Below are 19,726 nucleotides of genomic sequence, written 5' to 3'. Positions count from 1 at the left end.
TCCCGCGAGGCCAAATCTACTACGTAGTAGCAACTCCACACAGAACCCCACGAACCTACATCATATCTTGCTGTTTCCAATTCCCATACAGCATCTTTTCTTCTAGTCCCATAGCGCCAGTACGACTACAATCAGTTCACCATGCTTGACTCAGATCAGTCCTGGCCTTTATGGGGCAATGACTCCCTCGACGGAGCATTCGATCTCGACAGCCCCGGCGACAACGCCGTCGTGACCAAGGTCCATCGCCCTTTCTTATTCGGCTATCACCCTTCGAAACCCAATGGCCGCGGCATTCTTATTCTCGGAGGTGGGGGATATGTTCAACTCATGGTCGGTCGCGAAGGCGTCGCAGTTGCAAAATGGCTCAACAGTCTTGGTTTCTACGCGTTCGTCCTGGTGCATCGCTTCCCGAATAGTGAGACTGGTGCGCAAGCGCCGTTGGATGATGGAAGAAGAGCTCTGAAGATCATTTCTGAGAGTGGACTTGCGCCAAAGGGTATTAGCATCTGCGGCCTCTCATCTGGCGGTCATCTCGGCGCTGCTCTTCTGGCAGAGTATCCTCAAGTCTGGACATCACCAGATCCCGAAATATCGCAAATCGAATTCGCCGTATTGGGTTACGGACCCATTTCAACGAATGCGGCTGGCCGTACAATTATTGAGAACAAACCTCCTCTGCCGCCGAAAGAAAAACAAGAACTGTACGATGTTGTACAACCAGATGTTCAGCTCCGATCTCCTGCGCCGCCAGTATTCATCGTGTACTCCAACAATGATCCAGTTGTACCTGTCGTCAACGCGTATCGCTTAGCACAGGGCTTTACAAAGGGCGGAGCACCGGTCGAGTTACATATCTTTGCTGACGCGCCTCACGGGTTTGCGCTGGATAGCCCGAGGGAGTTGCCTGTATCAAAGTGGCCGGTTATGTGCGAGGCATGGCTGAGGCAGAACAATTGGATAGAATGAGTTTTAGAATTCACAGAGCGCAAAGCTATCATTGACCTTCATGGTATCAACACCAAACGCCCAGCAACCGATGTTATCTTTTAAAACAACTTCCTCACCTTCTCACCTCTCTCCTCGTCCTCGCCCCATCTATCCTCCCAGAGATCTGATGCCACGTACTGCCATCCCATAGGCGCACCACCCATCCCCCATCGAGTCTTCATTTCATTGAGAGTAACTCGGTTTGTAAGTTCGTAAAGCTCCAGGATTGGATATCCGTACTTAAACTCCTTGAGTCCAGCGTTGAAGTCCTCATTGCCAATACCAAAAGGCTCGGTCGGCACAAAACCCGGCTCATGGCGGGTATTTGGAGTAATCACTGCGATGTGTCTATTGATCAATTAGTTCAAATATTTTTATCTCTGGTATAGAGTAGTGTTGCTGTGCTGAACATACGTGATTGATGAGCGACCGCCTCCACTGCCAGTTTCGTAAAGCCAGAGGCGCGAGACACCGTCTTTCAGACGGTACTTGCGATACTCATGGTTCTTTTCTCTGCTGATGATATTTTCCAAGTGCTCGGGCTTGATGGCGAGTAAGACATCGGTTTCGACTCGCCCAGCGCGGTTCTTTGATGGTGGCATCGCTTTCGGCGCAGTACGTACTCACTGAATGAGGGAATGTGGAGAAGCCTGGAAATGGGAAGCGAATCAGAAAAGTTTAAGCCGGCATCTCTTATCTTATCATGTGCCGGAATGTCTCCTCTGGGCCAAGCTGAATTTTATCATCACGAGCAAATACTGTGAAACATTCTTAAGGTAGACGTCACGCACGAATATTCTCTTAAAAATAGCTTTATGTACATCATGCTATCAATTGGCTGATCCCTTACTTCCGTAGTAGTTCAATCTTGTCTCTCGTCTGGAAGAAATGATAGTTTGTGCTTCCGCCTAAGCCGAACATTAAAGTTGCTCTGTTTCACGAACCATGCTGGTTACAGGTCAGTATCAAGAAAGGATATCACAAGATGGCTTTTGCAGATACAAAGGGAGATCTGTCGGAAAAAGCTTACCATTGTTCAAATGCCATGTGTTATCCGCCGACGGGAACTCAAGCTAGACCCAACGTCTCAGTAAAGGGCATTTCAATCGACACTGAAACTTACCTCGTATCGCCTCAATAAAGCAGGTACCATCTTGTACATCTCCAACAAGCTGATGTTCTTTCCAATGCAAGTCCTCGAACCCGCACCAAATGCAAACATATAGTTCTCCATCCGTCTCTTCTGCTCAGTCGAAGCTTCAATCCATCTCGAAGGTCTCCATCGATCTGCATCATGTCCGAATATATCCTTGTTGCGATGTAGAACCCAAGCGTTGACTCCAACAATGGTGCCACCGGAGATATGATGGCCGTTGACTTCGAGGCCTCGTGCGGGGACAATACGCTCTAGCATGAGACCTGCAGCGGGATGGCATCGAAGAGCTTCTTTGACAACAGCGTTGAGGAAAGGAAGGTCTCGGACTTCGTTCCAACTGACAAGGCCATCTTCGCGGGCAAATCGGCCGGCTTTTTCTTCCTCTGCAAGCTCAGCCATCAAAGTCTTCATATCAGCGGGGTTCTTCATGAGATAATAAAAGATAGCTCGGAAAGTAATCGCTGTTGTATCAGAGCCTGCAAACATATTTGCTACAGTCAGAGCGAGCACTCGATCGTTATTCATGAACTCCGGGTCTTTCTGGTTGGCTTCGAGGAAGCGTGAGAGAAAGTCTCGGCGGCCATTGTCTTGGTCAAACTTCATGTCGCCTAGCTTTTCGGGATCAACGCGGGCGAGCATTCGGTTGCGCGCGAAGATGGCCACGGGTGATGATGAGTTTGTGAAGCCCCATTTTGTAAGCTGTAGCCTTAATGGGTTCTTGAGGAGTAAGCTATCGAGGATTGGCAATTGTCCGACCTACATGACCATCAGATTAGTAGACCCAGTCACGGTTATTGGTATACATACAGGTGCTGCATAGTTGAGCAACCATTCAAGATTCCCAATAATATTATCCACGTCTTTTCCATGGTCCACAAAGCCTAGTCTCTTGGAGTAAGTAAGCTCCCCGATGACGTCGAAGGCATAGTACTGTAGCCATGTGCCAAAGTCGAGGATGTCGTTCTGGTTTGCATATCGTTGGTCAAGTTGTTTGAAGAACTCTGTCGTAGTGGAGTCGACGAATGGTTCGAACTGAACGAGAGTGCTCATGGCATAAGCATTTGATACAGAACGTCGAAGCTGCGAGTGGAACTTTTCATCTTGTGAGGTGAAGAGGGTGATGAGTCTCTTGCCACTCTTGTTGATGGTCTGCTGCACCGGGCTACCGCTTGTCAGCCTGGGCAACTATTTTCATCGCCCTGGTGACTTACTAGAAATCTGACTTGGTATATCCCGAATTGTGAGCGTAGATTGTCTGTATAGCAGCTGGATCCGCGATCGATACTGTGTTGGGACCGAGTCTCACGACGGTGCCGTACTTTTCATGTAGAGCAATCTGCGTCACTTCTGGTCGCCTTCTATACACGTCGAGAAAGCGCCAGAGATCGGTGAAGGACGCCAAAGCTGGTCCGGGGATTCCGTTCAAGCCATTACCGTACTTATTGACGAGGAGCTTCGTCACAAGTAGTCCCACGACGGCAGCTGTCAGATACGCCCATGGATGCTGAAGGAAGAGATCCAGAATCATTTCAGATACTTATCAGAAGTCGCAAATCTTCTCTGATTCATAATAATGCGTGTCAAAGCAGTGGTCGACCCATTGCTTTTAACAGCATTCTACCCCGCGTGATACATGCTTGGTGGTTTCGCAAGGTCAACGGCATTTACCAAGGCATCGGAAGTTTCCATGCGGGGTAATTTCCGAATAACATCACCAAAAAATCGGTAAGGTTCCGATTTGACTCCTTTAAGTTCTGTTCTGTAGTAATATTTTGACTGTTAGTTCAGGCTACGGGGATGATTCGGTATGTTTTGGTAAGCACCTCTCGCCAATTGGGCCCAGGTTGCCGCGAACCGGCGGACCTCTCAAGACACCTCATCCTCCATTGCTTCCATCACAAAGCTGATCCAATCCAGTGAGAATTTATTTAACATATCTTTTGTTCAAAGTCACGACGAATTCACATCATTCTGCTTCACAGCCCGAGAAGAGGCAGCGAATGCCACGTAGGGAACAGCCCCCGAGTAGGTACATATAGTGAAATCGCCAGCCATTCTAGGACACTTGACAATCAATCTACCTTGTCTATGGGTCGTTCAGCGCTGGCTCGAAATAAATCAACAAAAAATATCAGGCCCGCGTAATAAATTCGCCAGTCTCCGGAATCCTCTCCCCAGGTTTAAGCTTGCACTGCGGCGGCCGTTGCCAGTTCAGAACCGTCTTGCCTTTATCTGACAACCTTTTTCTCTCCGTGCTCCAGAGCACTTTAAGCTCGGTAGTACGCTTGCCGTCGTAGTAAACCATTTCGGAAGGCGGCGGTTGAGGAGTATCGGGCCAATCGATGAAGTCGGGCGCGTCTTTGTAGGCAGTGATCTGTTTGCCTCTGCGACGCTTTTCAGGCCACTCTCTGAGGACCTCGCTAAACTCCGAGACTGGGCGGTCAAGTTGGACATCTGAATGCTGGATCCAATCCTTCTGTTCGATTTCCAGGACGTGTTGCTCCTCGTGCCGAATGGCACGCAGTGTTTCGTCGCGAGTAATGATCTCGTAAATGGTGAAAAGTACTCCCTTAATGTCGTTCCGTGCCTCGCTGTAGCCATGCTCTCCAATTCGAACTGAGAAATTAAAGCCAAAAATCATTATGGAATCTGCTGCCTCGAACATCTCAGCCGCACGCAAGTTGCAGGCGCGTATTGAAACACCTCTCAGCCCAAGCTCAGCGACAGCTCAGCTCAGAGCGCCAAGAGCTCGGCTCGAGCAACGCAAATGGCATTTGGTGTGATTAAATTTCATTTCTGAGTAAATATCATACTGCGCGATAAGTCGAGTTGTTTGATGGCCCCTCTCTACCCGACTACTGAAGTGGTCACTATGACAATATTTGTAAACAAAGTGAGGCGCGATCCCAAAGGATGACTTCGTGGAGCTCTTTCAATTCATATCCGCGTCAAACATAGTCACATATTAACCAGGTTTCATAATCATTTGTTCTATTTGCTACTTTTTGTTTCCAATAGTGATAATAGCAACAAATACCTTCTTCTCTAGGTTAGGCTGTCTTGCACTAACAATTAGATAAGTGATAAGCTGCAAAGGCGCGCCCAGTGATTCACTGAAACCTATGCACTAAACCCCGTTCGCTTTAGTGCTCGCCTCTCTCATTCGTTGATTCATCACTTTATTTCCTTCTTCGCCCTCGCATATTTCCATCCCCATCATCATCTTTAACTCGTTTCTACACCCGCAAACATGGCATCAGCAGCACGAACTGTGCTTGCCTTCCAGCGCAATGCAAAGCTCTACTCCCTTCAAACACTGGTCAAAGCAATCCGACCTTTCAGCAGCTTAGAGGATGAGAATCGTGAGCTATTTAAGCAAGGCACCGACGAAGACTATGCAGTCGTTACAGAAGAGACAATCTTTCACCCACAAGGAGGAGGTCAGCCTTCGGATGTTGGAAAGATAACTGATGAGGCTGGAGCTTCTTTCACTGTTGCATCTGCTCGTATGGACGCAGTTCGCGATGGCCAGGTCTTGCATTTCGGAAGATTCAACTCAGACAAGAAGTTCACAGAAGGGTACAGAGTCACGCAAGAAATCGACGTTGAGAAACGTCTTCTCTACTCTCGATACCACACCGCTGGTCACGTCCTAGGTTCAGCAGTCAACCATCTCCTCAAAGACACAGTCGAGGGTTTTGAGGAGTTGAAAGCCTCTCACTTCCCCGACTCCGCATCATGCGAATTCCAAGGCCTCATCGACGGGAAGTACAAAGAGCCCATCCAGAAGAAAGTCGATGAATTCTTGGCCGCCAAGATGCCAGTTGAGATTGACTGGTGGGACGCTGAGGAGTTTCGCAAGAACGGTCTTGAACACCTTACGCCTGACGCGAGCTTTTTGGGACCTGGAGAGACCAAGTTCCGTGTTGTGAGGATTGTTGGAGCGGAGGTTTATCCATGCGGTGGAACGCATGTTGATACTACGGATCTATGTGGTGAGACGACGGTTAAGAAGATTGCGAGGAGTAAGGGAAAGTCAAAGGTTAGCTATTTGGTGAAATGAGGCTGTAGAGTAGACATCATAGACTAGACAAAGCCTAAAAATAGACCACGTATTCGCCATACAAAAAGCCGACACTGTTCTCCAACCTCAAATCTTTGTATCGAGACACCGAGGGGTGTTTTTTCCATAGTATTAAGCTTATTCCGACCGAAATTCGTTGAGCCAGCGGCAACAACCTAATCTCCAGATCATTTGACGCCTATAAAATGAGCAGTAGCTCGATGCTACAGTGGCTTTCGCCAAGTTATTAAATATTACGGCCCCCCACTACCAGTGTGATGATGCTAATGCAAATAGGAAATGTGAAATCCCACGCAAAAGCTGATTCCTCCAATGTGAGAGCTTTGTCGCAAGTGAAGTCAGATCTCGCAGTTACCGAACAAGTATTTCCTCACAAGTGTACCTATCATGCTTGGCAATTTCCCCACTGTCAGATGTATCGTCACATGTGACCTAACATATGCAATGCGTGCATGCTAACCCCTGCAGCATGGAACCCCTGGTCGGCACCTCAGACACTTCCGATACAACATACAGGGGACAAGATGGGACGAAACCACCAATTGCGATGTGGCTTGCTCGTATTGATCCATGTTCTGAGAATATGATATATCGAATATCATCTTTTCTTAACAGTCATCTTGCGTCATGATAATGGTCAGCAACTTGTCACGGCAGTTCGCATTCCCGGGAAGAAGCTTTTTGCAAGTCAATGCGATTGCGCTATCGTATTGAGTCTCAGTGTCCATGGTCACTAAAGCCATTCCTCCATGAAGTAGATACAAACAAAAACTAATGAAAACCGTCAACCTCATAAAATACAAGAACAGGCCAGCCTAGTCCTTCTCCCTCCATCAACTCGCTCAAGCGGCTCCAGCAGCATCAGCCTTCTGGATCAGGAACTCAGGAGCAGCGCCGGAAGCAGCACTCTGGTAGGCCAAGTGAGGAGCAGCGACGATGAGCGAACCAGTGCAGACAAGATCACCGGTGTTGCAGAAGACCTTGGTGCGGTCCTCGGGGTAGCTGGGAATCTTTCCGCGGTTCTGGAGGTTCTTGGTATATCCGAAGAGAACGACTCCAGCAATCTTCTCCCGAATACCGGCGTCGACGTCGGTGACACTGGCAGCGGCGAGAGCAGCACCCTGGCTGTAACCTCCAGCGATGAGAACAGCATCAGGACACTTCTGGTTAGCGTCGTTGAAGTGGCCCAGCATCTCGCGGATAGCAGCGCTAGAAGTTCCACGAGGAAGAGCGTTGTCACCGAGAGTAGCGCGGTAGGCACCGCCAACGCCCTGGATCCAGACACCGTTCTTGCCGTACTTGGCCTCCAGCTTTGAAGCAACGCGGGGACCGAGAGTTCCCTTAATAAAAGAGTTAGTTATAATCTGTCACTTGGGTGGTTAGTGGGGATGAAAAGGGCACTAACAAGGTTGCCAGATTCAGTGGAGCCGCGAGCGTAGATGAAGATGACGCCAGGGCATGAACCGCTGTTGCCGTTGGCAAGATCGTTGCGGGTGATGCTGCCGCCTAGCTGGCGAGCCTCGAGGGCAGCGGCATCCTGACCAGCGGGAAGAGCAGAGGCGGTGGCGGCGAGAAGAGTAGAGATGATGGAGAACTTCATTTTGGCGGTTGAGGCGAGAGAAGTAAGAAGAATCGAAGACAGTTGAGTTGGATTTGAAAGAGAGGCTGTTGAGTGAGTGACTGAGAGGCTTGATTCATCCCATCAACATCGAGGCCATCTCAGGTATTTATCTAAGAAGTCCAACGAAATATCCATCTTCTGTGCTTTCGCAAGTCTAACGCTTTTGGAATAACTCAGAGTACAGACGATGGATCACTTTCGGTACCATCAGGTCAAAGAACAAGAAGCAAAGATCAAGCAACCTCTATCTCCCGGAAACAAATTAAGAGCACACACCACCAAACCCGTTCGTTCTCAAACCTATCACCATTCGTCCCACCAATCTCAACTCCCGAGTCATGCGAGAAGCCCTTGCCTGCCGCCGCCAAAACCAGTAGTCTCTTCGCAAGCCCTCATCAAAACGGGAAATGAGCCCCGTTGCGCCAAGTCGAGCAAACTCCACTGATCATCGAAACAGTCAATATACAGTATGAAACGGCGCCCTATGACCACGTTGCTGGGAACCGGTGTGCGCCGCTTTGACAGTTGCTTTTTTAGACAGGGACCTGAAACCACAGAAATGGTGGCCTCAGGGGAGTGGTGGCAGTGCGCATTTATTCCCGGTTTCATACTAAAACCCGCTAACGTGGTCAGCCCATACCAATCCGAGTTTGATGAGTCTTGGGTGTCAGGAATTGAAAATGACCTCGGTTCGGTAAGTTCCATGGACGCTATTTGCGCAAGTGCAAGGTTGTATTGGCTACGCAAGTGCCAGATTGCGGGTAGTTCAACGCTAGAGCATTAAAACAGGCGCCTCGTTGATGGAATTTGAGTTTTCGATAGATTGGTTGTCGACAAGGTCAAGGTGACTTTGACTTCTAGTTTCAGTCTAACAGGTTTTAGCGCTCTCGTATTGTAGTTGAAACTGGCATGTTTGATCCCTTGGGCTTGGACAAGTGAGGCTCATGACTCGGTATGAACTGATGATCTTCTTGTGCTCGGACACTAGAAGGTGTCAAGAACGCTCAAGCTTGCTGTCGTTCCGATAGCGGAATATGTCTAAAAGTATGTCTAATTTTGTTTTTGGGAGAACGGCGCCGGTAGTGATGCTCGCGGAGTTGGACACCACCTTGGATCGAAATGCAGTGTCTGCAGACTACAACATCTTCAGGCTGATGATCATTCCGGTTTCCGAACATCGCCAAGGTTCCATGGTCGCGAGAAACACCGTATTAGCTCTAGACTGGCTTGTCTCACCACCATCTTGATCTGTAGGTTGTGACCAGAACCGAGGCTCATCGACGCTGTTGTCAATTTGAGGCGAAGTAATGTCGAATATCAATACAGCTTCAAGTTAACAATATCTCGTTCCGAGCCGAGGTTCATGAATAGATTAATTCAACACCATCTTCAGTCTTGGAGCCATATCGAACTCACCACCAGTTCAACTTTACCGAGGCCTATCCTCAGATAAATGAAGACAACTCTGTTCCATCGCCATCTTGATCAGCGCCAGGATCCATCGTTATACCGGGTCATAACCTTCGGGAGCCTTAGCTCCGTTATCACTAACGTTTAATATCAGCTCCCACTTGACTGGTACCGAGGTCTATCGCCTTTAAGGTAAGGTCATCCGAGCCTCCAGGTTCCAAGTGCCTCGCGTAAGATCATAATGGTGTGAACCCCACAAACTGAATCGAAGGTGAACCAATTGGACCGGTCTCACTTAGCTCAGCCATCATATCTCAATTCGCGACAATTGCCGTTCGTGGATTAGTGAGTTACATGCTTAATTTGTTGTCTAATTCTAAATTCTGCAAGTTCATGAACAATGTCTTGATATAGAATATTTTCTGTTTAATAATACAGCAGAACGGGTTTCGAATGCGGTTACAAAACGGAAGCCTCGGAAAGATATCGCAATTATCCAGCACCTCCTCAAATTTAATCCCTATACGGCTCCGGGAGCGCCAAACCCTGTGAGCTTTGAGGCATTTCCGACGAAAGTTCTAGGTTGTGAGCTTCACAAGCCGACGCAAACATCCGTTCCCATTTATCCCCATCAACTAGCCATTTTTTCCCAAACTCCGCAACAACTACCTTTTTCAGGAGAGGAAATACCGAGGCCGAGATATTGATTGACTCCAAAACCTCGTCATGTACCAGCGGATATGCGCTCCCCATTAGACCGAACTCCTTAATGGATGTTGGAAGCAATTGGCAAATCCTTCGTCCAGGCCGATGGCCCTGCCATCGGCGATGCAGCATGCCGCTGTCTATGTACAGCGTCTCAAGGACTTTCATTCCTGAGAGATCTTGGAGCACTATTTCACCTGGGTGATCGAGGTGAATGCCAGGAAAGTCGAGTGTAAGGTGTTTGAGCGTGTCGCTTCTCAGCATCAAAAGATCCTCAATTCTGTACAGGAGAGCTATGTCTTGACTTCGGGTATCAGCGCGTTTACAATGATTTGGTGCACCGATCCGGAAAGTTTGTAGTTTTGGGAAACCACGCATGATGGCCTCCAGCTGAGTGATGTGAAGCATGCATGATCTCAGTGTAATTTCATTGACAGTGTCGTGGCAAAAACTCGTCTTTGGCTTTTTTGTCGCATCCCGTACTTCCAAGTTGACCAGTTCGATTCTTTCCAGTCGAGGTGCTGCGTCCAGTTAGGCCAGCCAGACCGTCAAGGTCGTCAGTCGGGAAACTCCATGAGACGGTTATAGTGAGTTTCTTCAAATTCGGAAGACATCCAGACGGGATCGAAGAGAGTTTCCAGTCGGACTCGAGATGAATTTCAAGCTTGTTGAGCATTGGTGTTAAAGAGACAGCAACAGACATGAGGCAATTGATGGCATTCCCAACTGTTCGTCTCCTTTCTCCAAAATATTCCGTTGCATTCCTGAATTGGTCAACCGGAGCCGTTTGGTTTGTCTGGGCAGGTTCGCAAAGATGAGTGCAGTACCGTTTATTGCACTGTGCAAGAAATTTAACTTGGTCATCATATTTAGGAAGCAAACACCGGATCATGTGCTCGTTCAGACAGAGCTCCTTGACATGTCGACCAAGAGCGGGTGTTCCAGCAATGGTGTCGATGAAACCAAAGAAACCATGTCCCATCGGTCGATGATACAAGTGCGGCTGCGATATACGCCTCAGTTCCTTGCATGACAGAGATAATGCCAATAGACAGTTTCTGTCATGAGCCGGTTTCCGCTCTTCGTAGCGAAAGAAGTGTCGAGGAGAGGCTCTCTCGCTGCAGTGGGGACAGAGCTGCTGGCATAATATGTCGATGATTTCTTCAGGGAAAGAGAAAAGATGAGTGAAAGATGGGGTCGCCATGGTTGTTTGGTGATATAAAGAGGAGAGAAATGTCTTGCGAGGATAGATACAGATTTGACTCTTTTATAATAAATGATAAACAATGAAAGTTCTAACAAATTTAGCTTAAACGAATAAGCTTTTGGTGTTAATTGAGCATATTTCATATTTACTACCATATTTAACTTCCTACTCAATATCTGCCTAGGGTTTAAGCCAACTTGGCTTTAGTATGCTATCGCGACACGTATATCCCATTCGATTTTTTTTCTTCTCACAACTGGTCTTTGGCTTTTAATTCGAGGCACTGTGGCAAACATGATAGTACACTCCATTGATCACGTCCATAACCTCATGGTTAATAATATGATCTAGACTACCCATTATTTTAAATTAACAAACATCGGTGGTCATTTTCTATTTTTCTGGGAATATGCACGGTCTTCGTTTGTTTATCGTGAAGGTTTTGCTGTTGCGAGTGCTCTAATAATGTTTTTCGCGGAAATGGTTCAAAGCATGATTTTAACGTGGCTCAATTGACACGTGAGAATGTTGTAGAAATGTTAGTTTAAAAACATAAAGTTATTGCTTCCAGAGGTGATTGGCTACAGTATCTTCCCTTTAAACTATCTTTGCCGTCCTGTAAAGCGTATAAACTAAGAGTATTTAAAATATTCCCTCTCAACACAGGGTAAGTCAACAGTGTGAAAACACTACGTCATCTTTGGATCGCTGCACTAGGAACAGTAAGTTCATTAATCTTATCTATCAGTCAGCAGAAAAGTCTCCGGGTCAATAGCCTCTCCTATCTCATGCATTTCTATTTCCAGATCCGGGTCATCTAAAACTCCGGCCGCCCGTCTCTCCCGTTGTGAACCAAAATCTCACTGCATAGCCAGCCTCGCTCTGCTAACTCAGAGGGGGAATTTGGGGGCCGTCAATTTAAACCAGGGGCAGTGACAAAATCCTCCTCACTTCTCCTCCTGCATATAATGATGAACTGTCTGTTTATTTCTGTCATACTGAATGTAGTGAAACTGGGAATGACCCCATCACCTTAACCGAAGCACTCTTACTGGTCTTCTCCCCTCGACGCTGATCCTTCGGCGCAGCCACGACGGTATTGGGTAGGATATTCTCTGCAAGTAAAAAAAAGAAATCGGATGACGAAATACCGATGATACCTTGTTGAAACCTGGAAGAAGGACACTTTTCCAGATTACAAATGCTTTCCCTCTACTCTAAGCCTCCTTTGAATAACTGATCCTCCGAAGGATTCTCATGGTCTTCGTAAGGCTGGGACCAAAAGTTCGTAACCGAGCTGTCGCGTGTTTTGTTTGACTAGAGATCCACGCGTTTGATTGGTAGGGCTGATTTGCTTGCCTTGAATTGCGCCCAAATTCTCCGCATCAGCCTTGGCTGGTGAGCCATTCACCATGGGCTGCTTTAGTCGCTTTTCGGGATGGAAGCTCACAGCCGTGTACCTCACCATTCTCGTCAGTACGCTCACGACGCTCCTCTTTGTCACGCTTTTCGTGTCGCTGTTTGCGCTGAAGAGCGACGATGAAGAGGATACAGTTACCGACGGGAGAGATGCCGGTGATGCGCTGGGTCAGAGTGTTTTGTACAAGGGGAACTGCGATACAACTGCAAAAGCGAACTTGTGGATTCATTTGCTCATAAATATCGTCAGTACTGGCATTTTAGCATCGTCAAACTTCTTCATGCAAGGTCTTGTTGCGCCGACGCGAGCTGAAGTCGACGCTGCGCATCGCTCCGGTCATTGGCTGGAGATTGGAGTTCAATCCCTCAAAAACTTCCGGTTTCTCGGCTGGCGGAAAGTCCTCTTCTGGTCTCTCTTTTCTGTGAGCTCTGTTCCGCTTCATCTCGTCTTCAACGGTTGCGTGCTCGAGAGTAAAGGCACCAATGGCTTTACAGTCATGATCGGCTCTGAGGAGCTCACCCAAGGTGGCTGGAAGGGACTTCCCTCAATCACAGCAGCCTACTATGATAAACTGAACTACAGCGATCGATCACAGGGCGACGGTAACCCCGAATCTCTGGAGAAGCTAAAACCTATCAATGATTCCTTCGTGGTTAACTCGACGAGTGGAAATTGGGTTCAACTAACGCTGGGCGAGTGCATGGATCGATACAACAATCCGGAACAAGCCTTGACGCACTGGAGACATTTGATGATGATAATTTACGACTACGACGATATATACCGAAATGATACAGTTGGTTGGAAACGAGCTGATGTACTGATGAACACGACCAACACCACCGATCTCAACGTGATGAATCCTCTCTGGACGGTGGATTCTTTCACACGCACCGGAAGAACAAGCGAGGCGAGCGGCAGTAACAATCAGTACTTGTCGAACCCTGATGCCACTTATCTCTCCAGAGGATACGATTCCGGCGGCACTTTCCAGGATGGGTACGGTGGCATAAATCTCTATGGTACGTGGTATATGCAAGGTACTCGCAATGTCTACGACGCCCAGTCTGGTGCCATCATCACAGATCCGAGAGTCTTCAAGCACAAGTATCGCGTTATGCAGGTTGATCGGTGTTACTCGGAGAAGTACGAGGCGCCGTGTAGATTGAGCATAGCGAATAGTCTTTTGCTCATTGTCTGCGTTATGTGTCTCTTCAAGACGTTTCTCTGCGTTTTGGTTCTGAAACTTCGTGTTTGGGGGAATGAAAATCCGCTCATGACGCCGGGAGATGCGATTGCGTCGTTTATTTCGAGACCGGATGAGGAGACGAGGGGTATGTGTACATTGACTATGGAGGATTTGAGAAAGACGGCAAAGCCTACGCCGACGAGATTGGGGGAGACGGATCAGAATTATAAATGGCTGCAGGGACCGAGACAGTGGCAGAACAACTCACCACGAAAGTTTGGAAAGGCCGTTCCTCGAAACATTTGGGTGCTGTCATCTCTGCTCATCGGATGTTCTCTCGTAGTGGCCTCCGTCATGCTAAGTATCGCCATCCAGGGTCAATCTCTGTAAGTCAGCCTTCTCTTAGTGGTACACATGAAAGACCCTAACCGCATCAACAGGAGCAATTCCAAATTCATGCACGCGCCGCAGAACGAAGACGTCAGAGACGCCCATCTAGATAGGCTCCCTCTCATCTCACTCACCATGGTTGCCAACACGCCGCAGCTTATCCTCTCCATCTGCTACCTCGCATACAACGGCCTCTTCACACGCATGTTGGCTGAGTTTGAGTGGTCAAAGTACAGTGTTCAGTTTCGTTCTCTGCGTGTCACGGAGCCGCACGGCTCGCAGAACGCGACGTATCGCCTTCAGCTTCCTTATCGGTTCTCGATCCCTTTGATCATCATTAGTATTGCGCTCCACTGGATCTACTCCAACTGCATTTACGTGAGCAATTACGAAGGTAAGCATACTTACCCCAAATAGTTAGCTGTCCAGATCAAAGTGCTGACACACCATAGCATACGCCCCAGGATATCCGTATAACAGAACCGTCACAGTCGGTCTCCAGTTCTCATCCAAGGCTATCTTGGTCGGTCTCCTGGCATCGATCGGTGTCGCCATCACGCCACTCTTCCTCGCCTTCGTAAAACTACCAGGCGTAATGGTTATCGCAGGAGCAAACTCGGCAGTTATATCAGCCGCTTGTCACTACCCCTCTACAAAACTCAAATCCCTTAGCCGCGCCACATCCAAGATGAGTATGAGGAGTAACGAGTACGACAGTATGAGTGCTCGACTGATAGGTGATGAAGAAGTAGAAGAGTTAAGGGATGTGTCGAGGCGAAAGATCAAATGGGGAAGGATGTCCATGGGCAAGAGTGATGAGAGTTCAGTCGGGCATCTCGGCTTCGGTACGGAGGAGCTTGATATTGAGAAGCCAGTAGAAGGAGAGTATTACAGTGGCGTAAAAGACGTCTATGACGAAGGATTGAGGAGAATGCGGGTGTTGTAATGATAACAGAAGTTCTGGACGGAATCCTTCTGATCGATTGTACTACTATGTTACGCTCTGGATAAAATCGGTGGCGAATGGCCTATTAGATAGATTCTTGTACATAAAATATTCATTTCCGTGTTTATCACTGGCTGCTTTGCCTCCTCTCCCCAGAAATTGTGGCTGCATTCCTCATGACAGATTTGGAAGTATTGAAGGTTATAACACGATGAATTCAGGAAATGACCTTCCCCACGAACGTTAACCTAAGGCTATTCTTATCGTAGCATGGGGTCGTGATGGATAAGGGGACCGGTAAACCGGCATCGGCGTTTAATATGTCGCCCGCATGGAAAACAGAAGTTCCTCAGCTTCGAAGGCGCACTAGAACACGTTGGTGCTGTACCGAGCGGCCGATCTAGCAACGGGAGGCCGATAGCCGTGTTTCCATATCTGTGCCACCTCTTCAGCGTGAGTGGCTTATCTCTCGCCTCTTTAGTATGAACCGTTAGCCGTTAGCAGTTCTATTCCCGTGTAAGACCCGCGTTAGCACGCGACAAAAAATGGGCAAAATCTCACGCTTTTTTATGATGTGACAACGTATCATTGTGGAATTACAAGATTAAGCATATGAGACCCCCAGAATTGCTAATATCAACGATTAATACCATCGGTACTTAACGTGTCTTCCGGCTAACTCGGCGATAGATAGCTCGATAGACCAGGGTCTGAAAATGGGACCGACTGCTCCAATCCAGCGCGACCTCGGCTGATCTAGCCAAGCTTGGCAGGTCACCTCGCACCAATGCCGATTTACCAGGACCTTTTGTTGCTAGCTCGCAGCCAAAGACGCGTGATCTTGCGGGGAAGGGGGCAAGGTGCTGTTAATAGGGGACATGTCACTGGCTTGCAATTGCTGGCTGGACTCATATCAAATTGGGGAGGAGTCGCATGTCTTGCAGTCGATATCAGATACGAAATGAGCCCGGGGCTGTAGCCGCGAATAACGTCGGGAACAACAGAGGAACTTTTGGCAGGTTGGTCCTTTTGAAAAGTTCCTGGGCCATTGTGTTGGGTATTGCCGTCCTATCCAGTACGATAGCGTGCCGAAAACCCGGAATGCCTTTGGTGGTCTAGCACGACTTTATGTTGTAGTATTGACGATGATCATCTTGGTGTTTTAGATATTGAGTACAAAACATGTTGCATCGCCCTGCCAAGATTTAGGTTTCATCGACATCATTTCCTCTCTATGTTTATGTTTTAATTTCTTTGTTAAGCTACAATGAGCATCTCTGAGAAGGAGACCAAACCGGAGAGCCCTTCTTCCAAGGCGGATATCTATCCTGCTGATGAGAAGAGGGGTCTTCCTCAGGATGACAAGAATGTTCATGATATTGAGATCATGTCTTCTGATAAGGTGAAGCAGCCTCTTGAGACTGCTGAAGATATCGTCACACATGTCATTCAGGTTGATGATGACCCTACTATGAACCCATGGACCATTCGCATGTTTGTCGTTGGTTAGTTGACTACCTACTCTTGTGATGTAATATGCTGATGGGTGATAGGCATTGGATTGTCTGCCTTTGGTGGTGTCCTCCAAGAGATCATGTACTTCAAGCCCCAGGTCGTCTACGTCTCCGTCATGTTCTTGACCGTCCTTGCTGAGACGCTCGGTACCGGTCTCGCTCACATCATCCCACGCTGGGGTCGCATCGGTCGTCTTCTCAACCCTGGTCCCTGGAACAGAAAGGAACATACCGCCGCTGTGCTCATGGCATCAGCTGCATCGGTCTCAGCCTTGTCCACCGAAGCATTGACTGTCCAGAAACTCTGGTATGGCGGTTACCCCGACCAAGCAGCCGGTATCTTCATCACCTTGTCGTCTCAGCTTATCGGATATGGTGTTGCTGGTATGATGAGAAGTGTTCTGTTGTACCCTACCAAGATGCTGTACCCTGCCAACCTTCCCATCACGACTGTCATGGAAACTTTGCATAAGCCCAAGTCAGAGACCAGGAAGAGATTCCAAGTTTTCTGGATTGTCTTTGTTGCCATCTTCTGCTGGGAGTGGTTCCCCGAGGTTAGTGAACCAACTCAGGTTCATCAAGTCATGCTGACAATAGTAGTACATCTTCCCTCTCCTCTCCGCTGTCTCCGTCTTCTGCCTCGCCGACCGTCACAACCCCGTCTTCACAAACCTCTTCGGCGGCTCACAAGGTAACGAGGGAATGGGTTTCCTGAGCATCTGCTTCGATTGGAACTACATCGCCGGCTTCGGCTCACCTCTCTGGATGCCCCTTCAGACACTCTTCAACAGTTATCTTGGTTACATCGGTGGTATCGCTCTGTCTATGGGTCTCTACTATGGAAACTACTGGCGCGCAAAGGACTTCCCCTTCATGGCCCAGCTCCTCTACGATGGAAGTTCCAACACTACCAGCCATATTCCTTACAACGAGACTGCCATCATGAACCCCGACTTCACCGTCAATAATGATCTCGTCGACCAGCAAGGTCTTCCTTACTTGACCGCTACCTACATCAACTATCTCATCACTTCTAACGCCGGTCTCACTGCCACAATCGTGCACATGCTTCTCTGGAACTATGCCGAAGTCAGCCTGGGATGGGCCTGGATCACGGTCGCCAACATGAAGAAGCTTCTTCGCCCTGAGACATACAAGTTCTGGCAGCATGTCGGTACCCGCACCGAGGAAGAGAAGCAAAAGCTCCGCGACGACCCCTCCATCGACCCTCATTACAAGCTCATGCTCGACTACGACGAGGTTCCTAACAGTTGGTACTTCGTCATCCTTCTCTCCAGCATCATCATCGGATTGGCTTGTTTGTATGCTATGAAGTCGACTCTCCCGTGGTGGGGCTTCATCTTGGCCATCATCTTCCTCGTAGTCTTCTTGATTTTCTTCGGCGCTCAGTATGCCATCACCGGATTTGGTTTCAACCTTCAACCTATCTTCCAGATGTTGGCTGGCTACATGTTCCCCGGTCGCCCTCTTGGTAAGGATATCACCATCATTTGCTTTGTCCACAACACTGACCATCTTAGCCAACATGTACTTTACTTCGTACACCTACAACGCTCTCAGCCAAGGCTTCCTCCTCCTCCGTGACTTGAAGCTCGCTCAGCAGAACAAGCTCTCTCCCAAGGCCACCTTCACTACTCAGGTCATTGGTTGTATCCTTGGTGCCCTTCTCAACTATGTCATGATGATCAGGTAAGAGTCTATGAACTATGGACCTCGACATTTGAAGCTGACTCGGTGTAGCATCGTTGACAATCAAGCCGCCATCCTCAAGTCTGCTGAAGGTACCAATGTTTGGAGTGGTGCGCAGGTCCAGCAGTTCAACACCCTAGCTATTGCCTGGTCCATCGCTCCCAAGATGTTCTCCATCGGCGCTCGTTACGAATGGGTCACCATCGCCTACCTCATCGGCTTCGCCGCTCCTCTCCCCTTCTACATCGCTCACAAGTTCTTCCCTCACATCCGAATCTTCTCTTACCTCAACATTCCCATCATCCTCTGGTACCTCGGTTACCTTTTCGTCGGTCTGAACGCTTCAGTCACCAGCTACTTCATCCTTGGTGCCTTTGGTCAGTTCTACCTCCGACGATACCGCCCTGAGTGGTTCGTGAAGTGGAACTACCTGATCTCTGCTGCTCTCGATGGTGGTACCCAGGTCATGGTATTCATTGCGACTTTTGCTGTCTTTGGTGGCTCTGGAAAGTCGGTTCCCTTCCCAGCTTGGGCAGGAAACAAGGTGGACAACTTTGACTACTGTGCTTTTAATGCGAACAGTTAGATTAGGAGAGTGAGAGAATGGCGAAGGAATGGCGAAGGAGAGGCCATATTAATAGCATTTCAAAGCACACTAGTGAATAAATGACTTTCATTGTTGAAATCTCTGGACTTACAATCTGCTCACTGTCATGACCTGATATCAATCTTGGAAAGCCTTTCGATAAACTGAAAGGCTCATCATGTGGTTAGTTGGGGGTAGTTGGTATGCTACCGGGGTGTGTTCTATAAATGATGTTTGCACCGCGCAGCAGTAATATAGTCAATAAGCTTTTTGGAGCTCTATAGTATTAGTATAATAACTAGATTACAACAGTAAGATCAGACCTCAGAGCCAAGTAGCAGGACCTTAGCGCCTATATATATAACACCAAATATCCTTACCGATACTAACAGTTCGAACTCGCAAATGAGGTCCCCCACTGAATATAGAAGGGGAATATAGAAGTCAAGCAGGCAGATCATCTAACGGCAGAAGTCGGCGATAACAACTCTGTCAAAGGTACCGCAAACTTGGACTCTCCTCAATCGAACTTTCACTTTACTGACCAGCTAGACAAACTGGAGATCTTGAACGAAGAGTCGATCGTGACGTCGAACCATCAAGCCGAACTCGTGAGTCTCCTCTGGTCGGAACGAAAACCACAAAGCTGCTTTCACTTTTTCTGAGGACGATGGCGCTCCTTCAACCCCCGAACGAAAACCCTGCTCCCTCACAATGCTCTTTTCCGATGAGAATGGCGAATCGGCGTGTCCTCAACCGACTCGCGCTTTAGATGGGGAGAAGATCATATTAACTCAT

General features: G+C 48.2%; 8 protein-coding genes across 8 annotated transcripts; 4 read left to right on the top strand and 4 right to left on the bottom strand.

The window, feature by feature from the left end:
• Positions 1 to 88: 88 nt before the first annotated feature.
• FOBCDRAFT_169729 (Alpha/Beta hydrolase protein) lies at positions 89 to 1,028 on the top strand. The gene has a single exon (XM_059608447.1). The coding sequence runs from the start codon at positions 142 to 144 to the stop codon at positions 967 to 969; it is 828 nt and encodes a 275-aa protein (XP_059467973.1). The 5' UTR covers positions 89 to 141; the 3' UTR covers positions 970 to 1,028.
• Positions 1,029 to 3,760, bottom strand: FOBCDRAFT_169727 (cytochrome P450). The gene is made up of 6 exons (XM_054707194.2): positions 3,358 to 3,760; positions 2,954 to 3,308; positions 2,114 to 2,902; positions 2,021 to 2,063; positions 1,405 to 1,594; positions 1,029 to 1,338 (listed from the first exon to the last, which is right to left on the bottom strand). The coding sequence occupies exons 1-6, from the start codon at positions 3,672 to 3,674 to the stop codon at positions 1,050 to 1,052; spliced, it is 1,983 nt and encodes a 660-aa protein (XP_054563169.1). The 5' UTR covers positions 3,675 to 3,760; the 3' UTR covers positions 1,029 to 1,049.
• Positions 3,761 to 4,277: 517 nt separating this feature from the next.
• FOBCDRAFT_244544 (uncharacterized protein) lies at positions 4,278 to 4,787 on the bottom strand (the record flags this gene model as incomplete). Its single annotated transcript, XM_031191733.2, has 1 exon — positions 4,278 to 4,787. The coding sequence occupies one exon, from the start codon at positions 4,785 to 4,787 to the stop codon at positions 4,278 to 4,280; it is 510 nt and encodes a 169-aa protein (XP_031032964.2).
• Positions 4,788 to 5,359: 572 nt separating this feature from the next.
• On the top strand, positions 5,360 to 6,270 carry FOBCDRAFT_191258 (Threonyl/alanyl tRNA synthetase). The gene has a single exon (XM_031191732.3). The coding sequence runs from the start codon at positions 5,397 to 5,399 to the stop codon at positions 6,207 to 6,209; it is 813 nt and encodes a 270-aa protein (XP_031032963.2). The 5' UTR covers positions 5,360 to 5,396; the 3' UTR covers positions 6,210 to 6,270.
• Positions 6,271 to 6,929: 659 nt separating this feature from the next.
• Positions 6,930 to 7,907, bottom strand: FOBCDRAFT_253678 (cutinase-domain-containing protein). The gene is made up of 2 exons (XM_031191731.3): positions 7,636 to 7,907; positions 6,930 to 7,570 (listed from the first exon to the last, which is right to left on the bottom strand). Exons 1-2 carry the CDS (start codon positions 7,828 to 7,830, stop codon positions 7,073 to 7,075), a joined length of 693 nt encoding a protein of 230 aa, XP_031032962.2. The 5' UTR covers positions 7,831 to 7,907; the 3' UTR covers positions 6,930 to 7,072.
• Positions 7,908 to 9,774: 1,867 nt separating this feature from the next.
• FOBCDRAFT_244541 (uncharacterized protein) lies at positions 9,775 to 11,170 on the bottom strand (the record flags this gene model as incomplete). The annotated part of the gene is made up of 2 exons (XM_059610611.1): positions 9,775 to 10,448; positions 10,513 to 11,170. The coding sequence occupies 2 exons, from the start codon at positions 11,168 to 11,170 to the stop codon at positions 9,775 to 9,777; spliced, it is 1,332 nt and encodes a 443-aa protein (XP_059467972.1).
• A 1,144-nt stretch (positions 11,171 to 12,314) lies between these two features.
• On the top strand, positions 12,315 to 15,233 carry FOBCDRAFT_232860 (uncharacterized protein). Its single transcript, XM_031191729.3, has 3 exons — positions 12,315 to 14,168; positions 14,223 to 14,566; positions 14,625 to 15,233. The coding sequence occupies exons 1-3, from the start codon at positions 12,586 to 12,588 to the stop codon at positions 15,116 to 15,118; spliced, it is 2,421 nt and encodes an 806-aa protein (XP_031032960.2). The 5' UTR covers positions 12,315 to 12,585; the 3' UTR covers positions 15,119 to 15,233.
• Positions 15,234 to 16,341: 1,108 nt separating this feature from the next.
• Positions 16,342 to 19,006, top strand: FOBCDRAFT_169719 (OPT oligopeptide transporter protein-domain-containing protein). Its single transcript, XM_031191728.3, has 5 exons — positions 16,342 to 16,623; positions 16,672 to 17,186; positions 17,233 to 18,124; positions 18,174 to 18,342; positions 18,394 to 19,006. Exons 1-5 carry the CDS (start codon positions 16,386 to 16,388, stop codon positions 18,926 to 18,928), a joined length of 2,349 nt encoding a protein of 782 aa, XP_031032959.2. The 5' UTR covers positions 16,342 to 16,385; the 3' UTR covers positions 18,929 to 19,006.
• Positions 19,007 to 19,726: the final 720 nt, after the last annotated feature.

This window comes from Fusarium oxysporum, chromosome X (assembly GCF_013085055.1).
Source record: "Fusarium oxysporum Fo47 chromosome X, complete sequence".
NCBI classification, from domain to species: Eukaryota; Fungi; Ascomycota; class Sordariomycetes; order Hypocreales; family Nectriaceae; genus Fusarium; species Fusarium oxysporum.
Note: the sequence above shows the minus strand (reverse complement) of the source record. Positions and strands in the feature narration are given on the sequence as shown.